This window comes from Panthera uncia, chromosome D1, assembly GCF_023721935.1.
Source record: "Panthera uncia isolate 11264 chromosome D1, Puncia_PCG_1.0, whole genome shotgun sequence".
Classification (NCBI taxonomy): Eukaryota; Metazoa; Chordata; class Mammalia; order Carnivora; family Felidae; genus Panthera; species Panthera uncia.
In genome coordinates this window covers 43145095-43159065 of record NC_064808.1, presented here as the reverse complement: position 1 = coordinate 43159065, position 13971 = coordinate 43145095, and the positions used below count along the sequence as shown (strand labels likewise).

The window sequence follows — 13971 nt, the reverse complement described above, 5'->3', positions numbered from 1 at the left end:
ATGCTTTGTCTCTCTGTCTCAAAAATAAGTAAAAACATTTAAAAAAAAAAAAAAAGACTATTGAGAGGAAGGAGATCAGCATGGTGAAAAGCTGGGTCATTGATGGTTCAGAGGTGAAGAGCAGGACAATCGGCAAAAGGGCAAAGGGAAGGGGCTCCCAGCTTCAGACACTGGCTTTGATTGAATGGAGAAGAGAGCAGAGAGGATTATTGATCAATCAAACTTCGACACCAATTATTAAGTGACTTTCCCTGGAATCAGCACTTCGTGGGGTCATTTGTGTGGCGTCCAAACCTAGCTATGCTTCAGAATCACTTGGAAAGTGTAAAACAAACAAACTAACCGCAGCTTCACTGGACCCACCCCCAACAAAGAGCTGGATTCCAGAAATCTATAATCTCTCTCTCTCTCTTTTTTTTTTTCTTTTAAAACAAGATGAGGACAGGGAAATACAAATCAAAACCACACTCAGATATCACCTTACGCCAGTCAGAGTGGCCAAAATGAACAAATCGGGAGACTGTAGATGCTGGAGAGGATGTGGAGAAACGGGAACCCTCTTGCACTGTTGGTGGGAATGCAAATTGGTGCAGCCGCTCTGGAAAGCAGTGTGGAGGTTCCTCAGAAAATTAAAAATAGACCTACCCTATGACCCAGCAATAGCACTGCTAGGAATTTACCCAAGGGATACAGGAGTACTGATGCATAGGGGCACTTGTACCCCAATGTTTATAGCAGCACTCTCAAAAATAGCCAAATTATGGAAAGAGCCTAAATGTCCATCAACAGATGAATGGATAAAGAAATTGTGCTTTATATACACAATGGAGTACTACGTGGCAATGAGAAAGAAATATGGCCCTTTGTAGCAACGTGGATGGAACTGGAGAGCGTGATGCTAAGTGGAATAAACCATACAGAGAAAGACAGATACCATATGTTTTCACTCTTATGTGGATCCTGAGAAACTTAACAGAAACCCATGGGGGAGGGGAAGGAAAAAAAAAAGAGGTTAGAGTGGGAGAGAGCCAAAGCATAAGAGACTGTTAAAAACTGAGAACAAACTGAGGGTTGATGGGGGGTGGGAGGGAGGGGTGGGGAGGTGATGGGCACTGAAGAGGGCATCTTTTGGGATGAGCACTGGGTGTTGTATGGAAACCAATTTGACAATAATCTCATAAATTAAAAAAATAAAAATAAATAAAAAACACATTATGAAAAAAAATAAGAATAAAAAATAAAACAAGATGAGGAGACACAGAGAGAAGGCGGCCAAAAGATGGTCACTTTTCTATGCCCACGTTTCCCCATCACAACCTCTCCTCGCTCCACCCCAGCCTCCTGTGCTCCACATACATTAGCACCTGGTCACATCACTGCCTATCCTGTACCCGAGTACAGTGGCCAGTAGGATGTCCCCAAAGTTGGAGTGACAGCAGCCTCCCCCTGTCTGGGCAGTGAAGCGTTGGAGAGAGAAGAATCGTGAGCTTCCTTTAGGTGATGCTCAAAGCTGGCAGAGCCTGAGCCATGGTTGACCTGGTTGTACTTTTCTCTTGCCAACATGCCCCTTCCATGTAACTTCCGCTCATCGGTCCAGGTTCTGTTCTTTGGAGTCGAGCAAATGAGGTCTCCCCTTGGCCATATGTCAGCCATTGAGGTGTTTGTGAAGAAATAGAAACTATGACTTCTGGCCAAAATGCCCCATTTCTTCAGCCATTCGTTATAGGATGCTGTTTCTTGTCCCCTTGCACTTTGTACCCCAGATGTGCTCTGATAGGGATAGAACATGGGGGATGATTATCTCCCTTGTCCTGAGGGCTGTGTTTGTGTTAAACTTGCCAGGTCTTGTGTTTGCTATTTTCGCAGCGCTCTGGGATCACGCTGAGCTTGCAGCCAGCAAAAATTCCTGTGAGCCGCTGGGAAGGCTTGCTTCCCTCCTCTCCCTCAACTGGTGTGACTGGTCTTTGAATGTAAGATTTCACGTGATTCCTCCTAACTTGGTCTTGGTCTTGGTCTTCCTCAGACGTAATCCAGAATGTTTGGGTCCATCCCTGTAGCTGTCAGCCACTCGTGGATCTGGATTCTGTCACTGAGTGACTTATCCATGTAATCTCATTTTGGATTATCTACAATTCTGATAAGCAGTCTTAGAAATCTTTATCAAAGTTGATAAGAATGTTGAGCAAGGGGCTCCCTTGACATCCCTTGAGTCTTTCCCTGAAGTTGACATCTAGTTCAATACTTTCAAAGTCAACTGGTTTGCTGTCATCTCAGTGGCATTTTAGTATCAACTGCCACCTTCCTCGTCAACCACCTCAGTTAAGCCACAAATATCATTTCCCTAGCCTGCTAATGAATTGTATAGTTTAGGCAGAATTATTTTCTTTCTTTGTTTCAAAGTTAGTAAAGACTCTTTCCACAGAACATGACAGGAACAAAGTCAAGTTAACTAAAGCAGAAAGAGAATTACTGAGTCTCATATTTGGAAAGTCTAGGGGCGGGTCTGGCTTCAGGTATAAATGGATCTAGGGACCCAAAAGGGTTCTCTCCTCCCTCTCTCCTTTCCATCTCTCCCTTCCATCTCTCCCTTCCATCTCTCCCTTCTACCTTGTCTGTGTCACTTTTTCCATCCCGTATCTCTTGGCTGTGTTTCTGTGTGTTGTCCTCATTTTTCTTACTACAGATAAACTTTCTCCAAATAACAAGGACTATAGCTGCCAAGAACCTTCCATGAAAAATCTTTCAGTTAGTCCTGTAACTAAAAGAAAAGCCCTGGTCCCATTAATTCCAAACTGGAAAAACCCTGGGGGAGGATTCTGATTGGCCCATCTTGGGTCACAGACGCAGGGGAATGGGGTTTGGAGACTAAATTTGGGCCACAGTCACTTCTGTGACATTATGTTTCAGGAGGGAGAGGGGGTGCTATTGTCGCCAGCCCCAGAGATCCCATTGTCTGAGTAGGATAAGAAGTGGGGCTCCTGGAGAGTGTATGTCCCTCCGTGCTTCCTGCCCTCACCCATACCCCCAGCTACATTGTCTTGGCTGACACATCGCCAAGTCTCCAGGAGCTTCCTTCCCACCCATCCCTCTTCCCATCCGCATAATGGTCAGCTCAGGACCCATGCATCTGGCTCCCAGCCATCCCATGAAGAGGTAGCATATGTGGGAAAGAATGAACTTCCATTGGGCTGTTGCATTGTGCTTCATATACATTCCCACCTTTAATCCTTATAACAAACCCATGAGATGATAATGATGATCCCTATTTTATGGAGGAGAATGATTTATTTTGAATGTATCCTATTAATTTAACAAACATATATGTACACTTATTATTATGAATATTAATTCATTTGTTGTCATAATAACAATGAGATAAGTACCAAGACCGTCATTTTACAGGAGATTAGAAACTGAGACCTCGAGAGGTTAAGTAACTTGCCAAAGGTTACACATAGTAAACAGGAGAGATTCGAACCCAGATCTGTTAGCTACATCCAGTTTTCACTTTTAGATATGTGTGATATTTAATTTGGAATGGGACTTGTTTCACCTCTGCCTGGGAATTCTGGAGCACTAGCTACAGAAGACCATCCAGGGAAACAGAGTGGGCCAAGCCCACCATCACACTTGTTTTAGACTTTTAGCCCTGCCTTCCCATCTGCCAACCCATCAATACCATCTCCTTCTGCCTCATCCTGGCTGGGTGGGCTCAATTGTGACAATTTCTTTTTTTATTATCATTAATGGATTTTTTTTGAGAGAGAGAGAAAGAGAGACAGAGTACAAGTGGAGGAGGGGCAGGGAGCGAGGAAGAAAGAAACCCAAGCAGGCTATCAGCACTGAGCCAATGCGGGGCTTGAACTCACCAACTGCGAGATCATGAGCTGAAATCAAGAGTCAGACGCTTAACTGACTGAGGCACCCAGGTGTGCCGTGCCAATTTCTAAGTGAAGCATGTGCATCGAATCTTCCCGTGTTCTGAAAGTCCTGCACAGCAGGGAGGGGACCGCTGTGGCTTGTGTACTGCTCCAGCAGTCTTTGTAACCCCAGGTTGCAAGTTAAGGCAGAAGTTAAAGTTCCCTGTAGTTGATGTGTGGGGCATGAACACTGGGGCATCTCAGTGCCATTTAGCAGGTGGAGAGAGCTGGGATCTGGCTCAGGATCTTTTCACTGAGGTTAGGGCCAGGGAATCTGAAACCCAGAGTTCATGTTAAATGGTTGACACACTGACACTTGAAGGACCCAGAAAGCTGTTTGGGGGTTGGGATTTTCAGATGGCAAGTGTACCCAAGGATGAGGAGAACTCAACCTTAGGTAGCAAGTTAAGGCTAGGCTGGAGGGTGAAACATCAGTCCTCATATCAGCAAGGCAGACCAGGAGGCCCTTGCCACGGGTTTTCAGGGAAAGGCTGTAATTCAATAATCATACAACTTCCAGCCTGCTCTTCCTAAAACATAAATCTGAATATGACATTCCCTAACTCAAACCCTTTAGGGGCCCCTCGTCACCTCCAGAGAGGTATCCACCCTTTTTAGCAAGGCTTTGAAGGCTTTTAAGTGTCTATCCCCTACCTTCTTCCCCTGACCTCTTATCACCCTGTCCCTTCCAGCTTGCAATTTATGAAATACAGAAATAGTTCTGGTTTCCAAGGCCAAGACTGTCTCATCATGCCTTTCCCTGTACCTGGAGTGCTGTTAGTCTCTTGTCCACTTGACAAACTCTTATTCCTCACTCCACTTGGAGTTCAAATGCCACCTCCTCCTTGAAGCCCCCTCTGACTGACTCCCACGTTAGACCCAGATGCTCCCTCCTCTGGCATCCCAGAGCAAATTATCCACACATCCATAACACCCATCGTATGTTATAAAAAATATCCGCTGATGGGTCTTTTCCTCCCAGCTCTTAGACTGAATGCTCCTAGAGGGAGAGGTCGTATCTTTTTTTTTTTTTTTTTTGTCTCCAGGTGCATAGCACTGGGCAGGCACAAAGTGCTTAGTAACAAAGGGATGAGGGGCTGAATACTACACATGGTAGCTTTGGAGGAGGAAACTTTGAAGGAGGGACCAAGGGGACAAACACTCAACGAGCGTTTATTGAGCATTTATTGTGAGTGAAAAGGCACGCTCAATGCTAAAAAGACCGTGCAGCTTAAGACAGACTTGGTCTCTGCTCTCACGGAGCTTCCAGGTTATTAGGGGAGACCAGCATTTAACATATAACTCACAAATAAGTGTGTAATTAAAATTGGGTGAGAGGCATTCAGAAAAAGGAAGGCTCTGTTCACGATAAGGGCTTACCCAGAGCTCCCCATACCCTGACCCTGTGAGGATCATCCCCAAAGACCTTTATTTCCTTGCAGCCCTCTCAGGGGTCCTTTACTGGCACCTGCTAGCGTTTTTCTTTGGAGGTTCAGTCATTGTCCTTGAGGACCAGCTTTTGGAAACCCGTTGCCGGTTGATCGGCCTGCTGAACATCCTGGTCTTTATCATTTTCATCATCATCTTCTTCAGCTCCAACATCCCCAGTGCCAGTGGCCATCGGCATCCTTTACAGCTCTTGAATCCTTTATGTACCAGGCGCTGTGATAGATGTTTATTTAATCCCCTCCACATTCCTATAAGAAAGGCAGTATCATTAGCTTCTTTTAAAAATGAGGGAACAGGGAGGTGAAATAACTTGCCAGAGGTCATGTAATTAATAAATGATAGCTCTAGGGTTCTAATCCAAAATCTTTGCTCTTAACCAGTTCCCTGTATGTGCTCACAGGATGGCTCTGAATGGACTTTTTTTTTTTTTCCTAAACCTTCATCAGCATTTTCCTTGCATTTCTTGGGTCTCTTAATGGCCTCTCTTGGGAGGCACTAGGGAGGAGTCATTAGAGAGAAGATTCTATTATTTATTGCCAAGCAGTCATCTTCAGTCATTACTGGAACTCAGAACATACTGCACATTTGTGCCTTTCAGGAGAGGGTCGCATTAATGGGTCCTTGGAGGGATGGGATCTCCTGTCTTCCTTCAGCTTGTACTGTGGAATACCGTCATCACCAGTGATAATTTCAGGTTGAAACCCCACTCTGAGTTCAGCCTCCAGAGCCTCCGTCCTGTGTGTTATATACAATGAGGTAGAGGAAAACCTTAGATTTGTTTTGTTTTTTTTTAACCTATAGGAATGCATCATTCCTTGGTTTCTGGGAAACCAAGTTTATGATGAGCCCTTTAAGTGTAATGCACAGATGTACAGAAAGGGGCATATTTATCATTCAGAAACATCACTGAATAACATTTGTACCAGAATATAACTTACATATGGAAAAGTTCACAAATTGGACTGCTTAGTGAATTACTACACATTGAACATGCTCATGCAGTGGGCCTGAGATCAAGAAACAGACCATGATCAGCACTCCAGAGGCATTCTTTGTGCCACCTGCAAATCACTTCTCACTCCACTTTGCCACGCGTGTAACCACTGCCCTGACCTCTGGCATCGTAGATTACTTAAAAAAATTTTTTTTTTTTATTTTAGAGAGAAACTGAGCATGAGTAGGGGAGAGGGGCAGCGGGTGAGAGAGAGACTCCCAAGCAGACTCCATGCTCAGTGAGGAGCCTGATGCCGGGCTCGATCCCATGACCCTGGCTTCATGACCTGAGCCAAAATCAAGAGTTGGATGCTCAACCGACGGAGCCATCCAGGTGCCCCTACTTTGTATGTTTTTGGATTTCACACAAATATATAAATGTAATCATAGCCTTTGTATTATTTTATATGTCTTCTTTCATTCAAGATTATATTTATGAGATTTATTCCTTTGTTTTTTTTTAAAAAATATTTATTTATTTATTTTTGAGGGAGAGACAGAAACCGAGACAGAGTGAGAGCAGGGGAGACACAGAATGAGAGTGAGAGAAGGAGACACAGAATCCAAAGCAGGCTCCAGGCTCTGAGCCATTAGCACAGAGCTCGACGCGGGGCTTGAACTCGCGAGCCGTGAGATCGTGACCTGAGCCGAAGTTGGACGCTTAACCGACTGAGCCATCCAGGTGCCCCAAGATTTATCCTTTTGTTGTATGTAGCAGTAATTCGTTCGTTTTCATTACTACAGGGCATTCAATTATACGTATATGTCACAGTTTACATATCCATTCTACTGATGATTGACACTGAGTTTCCATTTGGGTGCTAATACAATGTTACTATAACCTGATAGATGTTACTTGGTACACATATGTATGCATTCCTGTTGATTTAGGAGTGACATCACTGGATCATAGGGTCTGTATATGTTCGGCTTCAGTAAATACCGCCAAAGAGTTTTCCAGTGAAAATTGCTTATTTTCGGTTCAACGGTGTGTGAAAGTTCCAGTTAACATTTGATACTGTTAATCCTTTTACATTTAGTCAATCTGGTGGAAATGCGGTAGTAATTTATTGTGGATTTAATTTTTATTTTCCTGTTCACTAATGAGGTTGAGTGTCTTTTCATATGCTTTTTGGCCATTTGGGCACCTTCTTTTACGAAGCATTAGTTCATGTGTTGTGCCTATTTTTCTCTATTGGGTTGTCTTTCTTTTCTTGATCTGAAAAAGTTTTTATATATTTTGGATTAAAGTCAACTGATGGTGATATGCGTCGCAAATATCTTCTTCCACACTGTGCCGTACTTCTTCCTGATGATGTCTTTTGTTGGGCAAAATTTTTACATCAGCCCATTTATGTATCTTCTCTTTTATCGTCACTGTTTTTATTTTCTTTTTTATGTCTGCTTAAAAAAATCTTTCTGATTCCAAGATCATTCATATTTTATCCTAGGCTCACGTCTAAAATCTTTGCTGTTTTATTCTTCACAGTTAGCTCTATCGTCTATGTGAAGTTTATTCTGCATATGATGTGCAAGGTCAAGATTCACCTGTTTCTATATAGTTACCCAGTGGTCCTCATACCATTTACTGAAGGTATTATCTTTTCCCCCTGACTGCTCTGCAGGAGATCCTTAATCATACAGCAAGTTTCCATAGACTTGTGGAACTTTTTCTGGACCCCAAACAGTTCAACTGGCCTCTTTTTCTTTCCTTGCTATAGTAGCCCGGCTGAATTTCTGTAGCTCCGTTAAGTCTGGGTATCTAGTAGTACAAGCCCTCCAACTTTTCACTTCTTTCTTCAGATTGCCTTGGACATTCTTGGTGCTTTGCATTTTCATGTATGTTTCAGAATCAACTTGTCCGTATCACAAAAAACACAATGGGAATTTAATCTAACTGCACTACATTTATAAATCAATTTGAGAAGAACTGACATCTTTATAATATAGAGTTTACCAGTCCATGAACACAGTTCGGTAAACTTAATTGTGTTATCAACTCTCTGCTAATCACTGTGCTGAGCTCAGATGTGGCTCTTGCTTTTGAAGGACTTAATGAATAGGTAGACGAACACTTATCCACAAAATGCAATGTGATAATCTCATCACTGGCAATAAGGGCTAATATTTATTAAGTGCCTAGTATATTCCAGGCATGCTGTTAATAACTTTCTGTGTGTTAATTCGTTTATGCTTCACACTGATACTTTGAGGTGAGTGCTGTTATTATGCCCACCTATAGGTGCTTTTAATTTCAGCATGGTTGACATACAATATTATATTAGTTTCAGGTGCACAACATAGTGAGTCACCATTTCTCTGCATTACAAAGCAATCACCATGATAAATATAGCTACTGTCACCATATGAAGTTTTTACAATATTATTAACTATATTCCCTATGCTGTACATTGCATTCCCATGTCTTTGTTTATTTTATAGCTGGAATTTTGTAAACTTGTCCTCTTCTTCCCCTATTTCACCCATTCCCCGACTCCCCTCCCCTCTGACAACGACCAAATTGTTCTCTGTACCTGTGAGTCTGTTTCTGTTTGGTTTTGTTTGTTCATTTCCCACCCCACTCTAGACACCCTCAGACTGCTTTAGGGCTGTCTGTCTGTCCCTCAGAGATCTCAGCTCTTTCTTCTGACATCATAATCATCATTTTCTGCTTGCCACTGGTGAGCACCCTACTTTTCTTACTCTATTGTACTGTGCTTTTTCTCTCACCCTTTCTTCCTTACTAAGAAGGTCTGTCTGACCTTTCGATAGACATCAGTAGCCAATCAGAATGCTCTTTTACTTTTGTGGGATGAACTGACCAATTATAGCATGAGATTTGCAATCTTTGGTTCTCAGAATTCTTTCCTGAGATGTCGTTGTGTTGGGGCTAATGGGCTGCTGGTGCATGGTCCAAGAAAGGTGTTTTAATTTTTGGAATTTGAGGGTCCTTTATTTTTAGGACTGAAAGCAGAAGACTAGAATGCCCCTCCCTGACAGGGGGTTGCTTTTCAGAATCACATAAATGGTATATGTTAAGTTGATTTTTAAAATTTTAAAACCTAACATTTGTAGAATATCCATACTCAGATATACTCCATATATGCAACCATGGGTGGAATGCTAAACTGGGGAAAAGGAGTCTGGCCCTAAGTCTGCCTTGTGGGTGCTCTTACTGCCTTGGGGTGTCTGTTGACCTCTCTGTGTCTTTGTTTCCTGTCTGTGAAATTAGAAGGCTGGAATGGAGGGTTCTTGAAACAGCTTAAGGCTCTAAGAGTCTATAACTCTGTGTTTAAAGGCCAGAATCTTAGCACTTTAATCCAGACAGTAATTCCAATCCCAATTTATATAAATTTCAAGAAACTTGAATTGAGCATCTATTAGACATCAGGCTCTGTGCCAGGTGCTAGGGATACAAAGGGAGGGGTGACCATCATTGCTGAGAAGGCCCTTGAGCTAGATTCAATGAAAACGAAGTTATCTGGGTAGATGTGAGAAGGAAGAGCATGATGTGGATTCATAGAACTCCAGCTGCTGTAACAAACAATCCCCCACAATATAAGTTTATTTCCAGTTCAGACAAAGTACAAGATGGATGTTTCTGGTCAGTGGGTGATTCTCTGTGTAGCTATTCAGAAACCCTGGTTTCTTCTATCTTGCGACTCCACCATCTTCTCCCAGGACACCTTCTGTTGGATCTTCTGTTGGATCCGCTGCATTCTGCAGGCATAGGTGGGAGAGGGAGACTGGAAGATCCTGTGGAAAGTTTGTGCGGGCCAAGCAGAAAGTGGCATGCATCACGTCCATCCGTGCTTTCCCTTGGCAGAACGCAAACAGACCTAACTGCAAGGGAGGCTGGGAAAGTGGTCTAGCTGAGCGCTTACAAGAAATAGGAAGTATATTTTGGAAAACACACAGCATTCTCTGCCCCAAAGGACTTTGTAAGGGAGTTTGGGCTGTGAGCGGCTAGATTTCTTTTGGAAGTGTAACATTAGATAACTGTCAAGATTGAGGTTGCTGACCAGGGATTTCTTTTTTTTTTTTTTTAATGTTTATTTATTTTTGAGAGTGAGAGAGAGTGCAAGCAGTGGAACAGCAGAGAGAGAGGGAGCAGAGGATCTGAAGCAGGCTCCAGGCTCTGTGCTGTCAGTACAGAGCCTGAACCAGGGCTCAAACTCACAAACCGTGAGATCATGACCTGGGCTGAAGTCAGAAACTTAACTGACTGAGCCACCCAGGTGCCCCTGACCAGGGACTATCTTTTTCAAATTGTGGCTACTGGGAGAGAGAGTGCACCAAAGCCTTTGTTGGTTCAAGGAGGCCCAACTGAGATCATAGTTCAGGCATTTTGCAGGTTGTGAAATGTAAGGAGGAACGGGGTGGAGAGCAAAAGTTCACTACTCAAAGGAATGAGGCTTTTCCACTGTCTGCTGCCCCTCCAACCCACAGGTCTGGCTTGTTGATGAAGAATTCACCAACATTCATTTGTCAGATGGAAGCCAGCTGATTCCTGTGCTTATGATCTGCTTTCTCCTCTCTCCACAGTAACCCTTTCAGCTGCCCCACCGTCCTACTTCAGAGGATTCACATTAATTGCCCTCAAAGAGAACAGAGAGGGTGATAAGGAAGAAGACCATGCTGGGACCTTCCAGGTAAGACTCCTCTGGGCTCCTCTGTTGCCCTCGTGCCCTTGTGGGTAAAAGCTAGGGGAAAGAAGGACATACTGAGGAGCTTGAGTGACAGTAGAGGTACAGGTGTCTGAGGTAGCTTCTCGGGAAGTTCCCTTGACCTTGGATCAGATGGGCCAGGATTGAAGGACCCATAATGGTGTAGGTGGCAAATGTCTCAAGCTTGCTTCCAGGCCTTCGGGATTGGCTACCAGAAAGGGATCTTCTCTGGACTCCCAGTGCCTGGGGGACTGCAGACAGCCCAGCACAGTGAGAGCACTTAGAGCCCTGGCGGGCCTGGCTGTTTTTCCCGAGAGCCATTTGTGATTGACTGGCAAGTCTCAAGTATAAATGGAACAAGAGCTTAGGATGGCCAGACTGGAAGGAATTCAAAGCATAGGCGAAGGACTATTAAGGGAACGAAGAGATTGATTTATGAGAGGAGATTAAAAGAATTAAACATGCTTTGCTTGGCTAAATGAACAGGGCTGAGTGTGAGAGGTGGTAATGGTCTTTAAATGTCAGTCCTCACAGAACAACCTTCTCCAGGGGAGGCTGCGTTTGACTTTGTACAAAAGGGCACGGCCAGACGAAAGTGGGTCAAGAGAAGAAAGAGAATCTCAAAGGCAAGGGCCCTGACAGTGAGTCATATTTCACCGTGGAATATTCTTCCAAGGGAAGTGGCGGGAACATCATCCCCTTTCAGAGGTTTAGAAAAAGGCCATCCAGTCGTCAGAACATGTCCCAGAAGGACTGGGGCCATCCTAGGAGGAGGCCTGGCCAAATTTGCCGCAACCATTTCTCATCTCAAATTTCCATTGTTCTAGAATGCATTTTTATCTGACGTTTGCAAACTCAGAAAAAAAAAAAAGAGCTCAAGAAAAATACTTAACACCCATAGCTGACTGTTGGGGAATCCTAGTGTAAGTTGTGGGCTCCACAGAGGGCCCTGCCCCAAAATATCTCCCCCATCTAAAGACATCTTTTAATCCTTTGTAGCCAGGTTGTCATTTTGAATCCTGTGTTAAACAGAAAAAAATTTTTTAATGTTTGTTTATTTTTGAGAGAGAGAGACAGAATACAAGCAGGGGAAGGGCAGAGAGAGAGGGAGACACAGAATCTGAAGCAGGCTCCAGGCTCTGAGCTGTCAGCAAAGAGCCTGATGCAGGGCCCAATCATGACCAGAGCCAAAGTCAGACACTTCATTGACGGAGCCACTCAGGTGCCCCATTGAATCCTGTGTTTTAAAAAATGTCCATTGTTTTGTATTCTGGGTCTCTGGCCTAGTAGGGCTGTTAATTCCATGCTCATTGTGATGTTCTTCTGTGTACCTAGGTGGCAGGAACCTTCTTGGCATATATCTGAAGGAGTCACCCAGTTATAATACCAAGGATGCCCAGCATTTTCTGGGTTCTTACCATGTGCCAGCTATTAGGTTTAGTTCTTTGTCTTGTTTTGGTTTATCTCATCTTAATTTAATTGGTGTACTTACTTTAATTCTCCAAACAGCCAAATGGATAGAAACTAGTATCCCTATTTTATGGATCAGGAAATTGAAACTAGGAAGATTGAATCATTTGCGTAAACACCTAGTAAATAGTAAGCTCAGGTTCCTCTACCAGATGTCTGATTCCAGAGACTAAATTGTTTCGTATCTGAATAGTACCTAATAATCTCCTGGCACAAGTGTATTTGGACAGTGTATCAGTAAGGTTGTCATGATAGGGAAAGGAAGATTCATGCATGCGTTCAGCCCGTAAAGCATTGAAGTAAATTCCCCTGGTCCTTGTTGTGCTAATTTACCTGGAGGTGTGGATGATTTATCAGATTCAGATGAGAGATCTGGGTACCTGAGTGTCAGGAGGGGTAAAGTTCTAAGAGGGGAAAAGGTAGAGGGTGGGATGGGGGAAGAGTGACCTTAATTGTCACCCGAACAAAATGTATCTGCTTTAAAATGGTGCTTAGAGGGGCGCTTGGGTGGCTCAGTCGGTTGGGCGTCTGACTTCGGCTCAGGTCATGATCTCACCGTCCGTGGGTTCGAGCCCCACATAGGGCTCTGTGCTGACAGCTCGGAGACTGGAGCCTGCTTCCAACTCTGTGTCTCCCTCTCTCTCTGCTCCTACCCCGCTCAAGCTCTATCTCTGTCTCTCTCAAAAATAAATAAACATCAAAATGGTGCTTAGAAATATATACTCAAAACAGTTGAAACCAGGGATTCAAATAGGTATTTGTACAGCCGTGTTCATAGCAGCACTATTCACAACAGCCAAATGTAGAAACAACCCAAACATCTCCTGATGGATGATTTGGCTAAACAAATGTGATGTATACATACAGTGCAATATTAATTCTTGAAAAGGAAGGACATTCTGACACATGCTATATGTAACGTAGATGAACCTTGAAGACATTGTGCTAAGTGAAATAAACTAGTCACAAAAAAGGACAAAATACTGTATGATTCCACTTATGTGAGGACCTAGAATAGTCAAATCCAGAGAAACAGAAAGTCGAATGGTAGTTGCCAGGGGCTACAGGGGAGAAGGGAGTAAGGAATTCTTGACGAACAGAGAGTTTGGGTTTGGGAAGATGAAAACAATTCTGGAGATAGATGGTGAGTGATGGCTGCACAAAAATATAGAGTGTACTTATAGCCAGTGAACTATATACTTAAAAATGGTTAGAATGGTAAATTTTATGTATATTCTCCCCCCCCACCCCCCACCGCCACACACACACAAAGGATGCCTGAGTTAGACCTAATGGGGACACGATGTGGAGTTAGGCCTGATGAGGATGTGGCTGCTTTCTTTAAAGGCTATTCTGTTTTTTTAAAATTTTTTTTTAAGTTTATTTATTTTTGAGACAGAGAGAGACAGAGCATGAACGGGGGAGGGTCAGAGAGAGAGGAAGACACAGAATCAGAAGCAGGCTCCAGGCTC

General features: G+C 43.5%; 1 protein-coding gene across 5 annotated transcripts in view; it reads left to right on the top strand.

Moving 5' to 3' along the window:
• SPON1 (spondin 1) overlaps positions 1-13971 on the top strand; it is a 258574-nt gene that overhangs the window by 9099 nt on the left and 235504 nt on the right. For all 5 annotated transcript variants that reach the window (XR_007461763.1, XR_007461762.1, XR_007461764.1 and 2 more), the window contains exon 2: positions 10908-11014. Coding sequence is in view for 2 of the 5 variants with exons in the window: in XM_049649556.1 (XP_049505513.1) it covers positions 10908-11014 (107 nt within the window). In the remaining 3 variants the exon portion in view is untranslated. The remainder of the gene's footprint in view (positions 1-10907; positions 11015-13971) is intronic.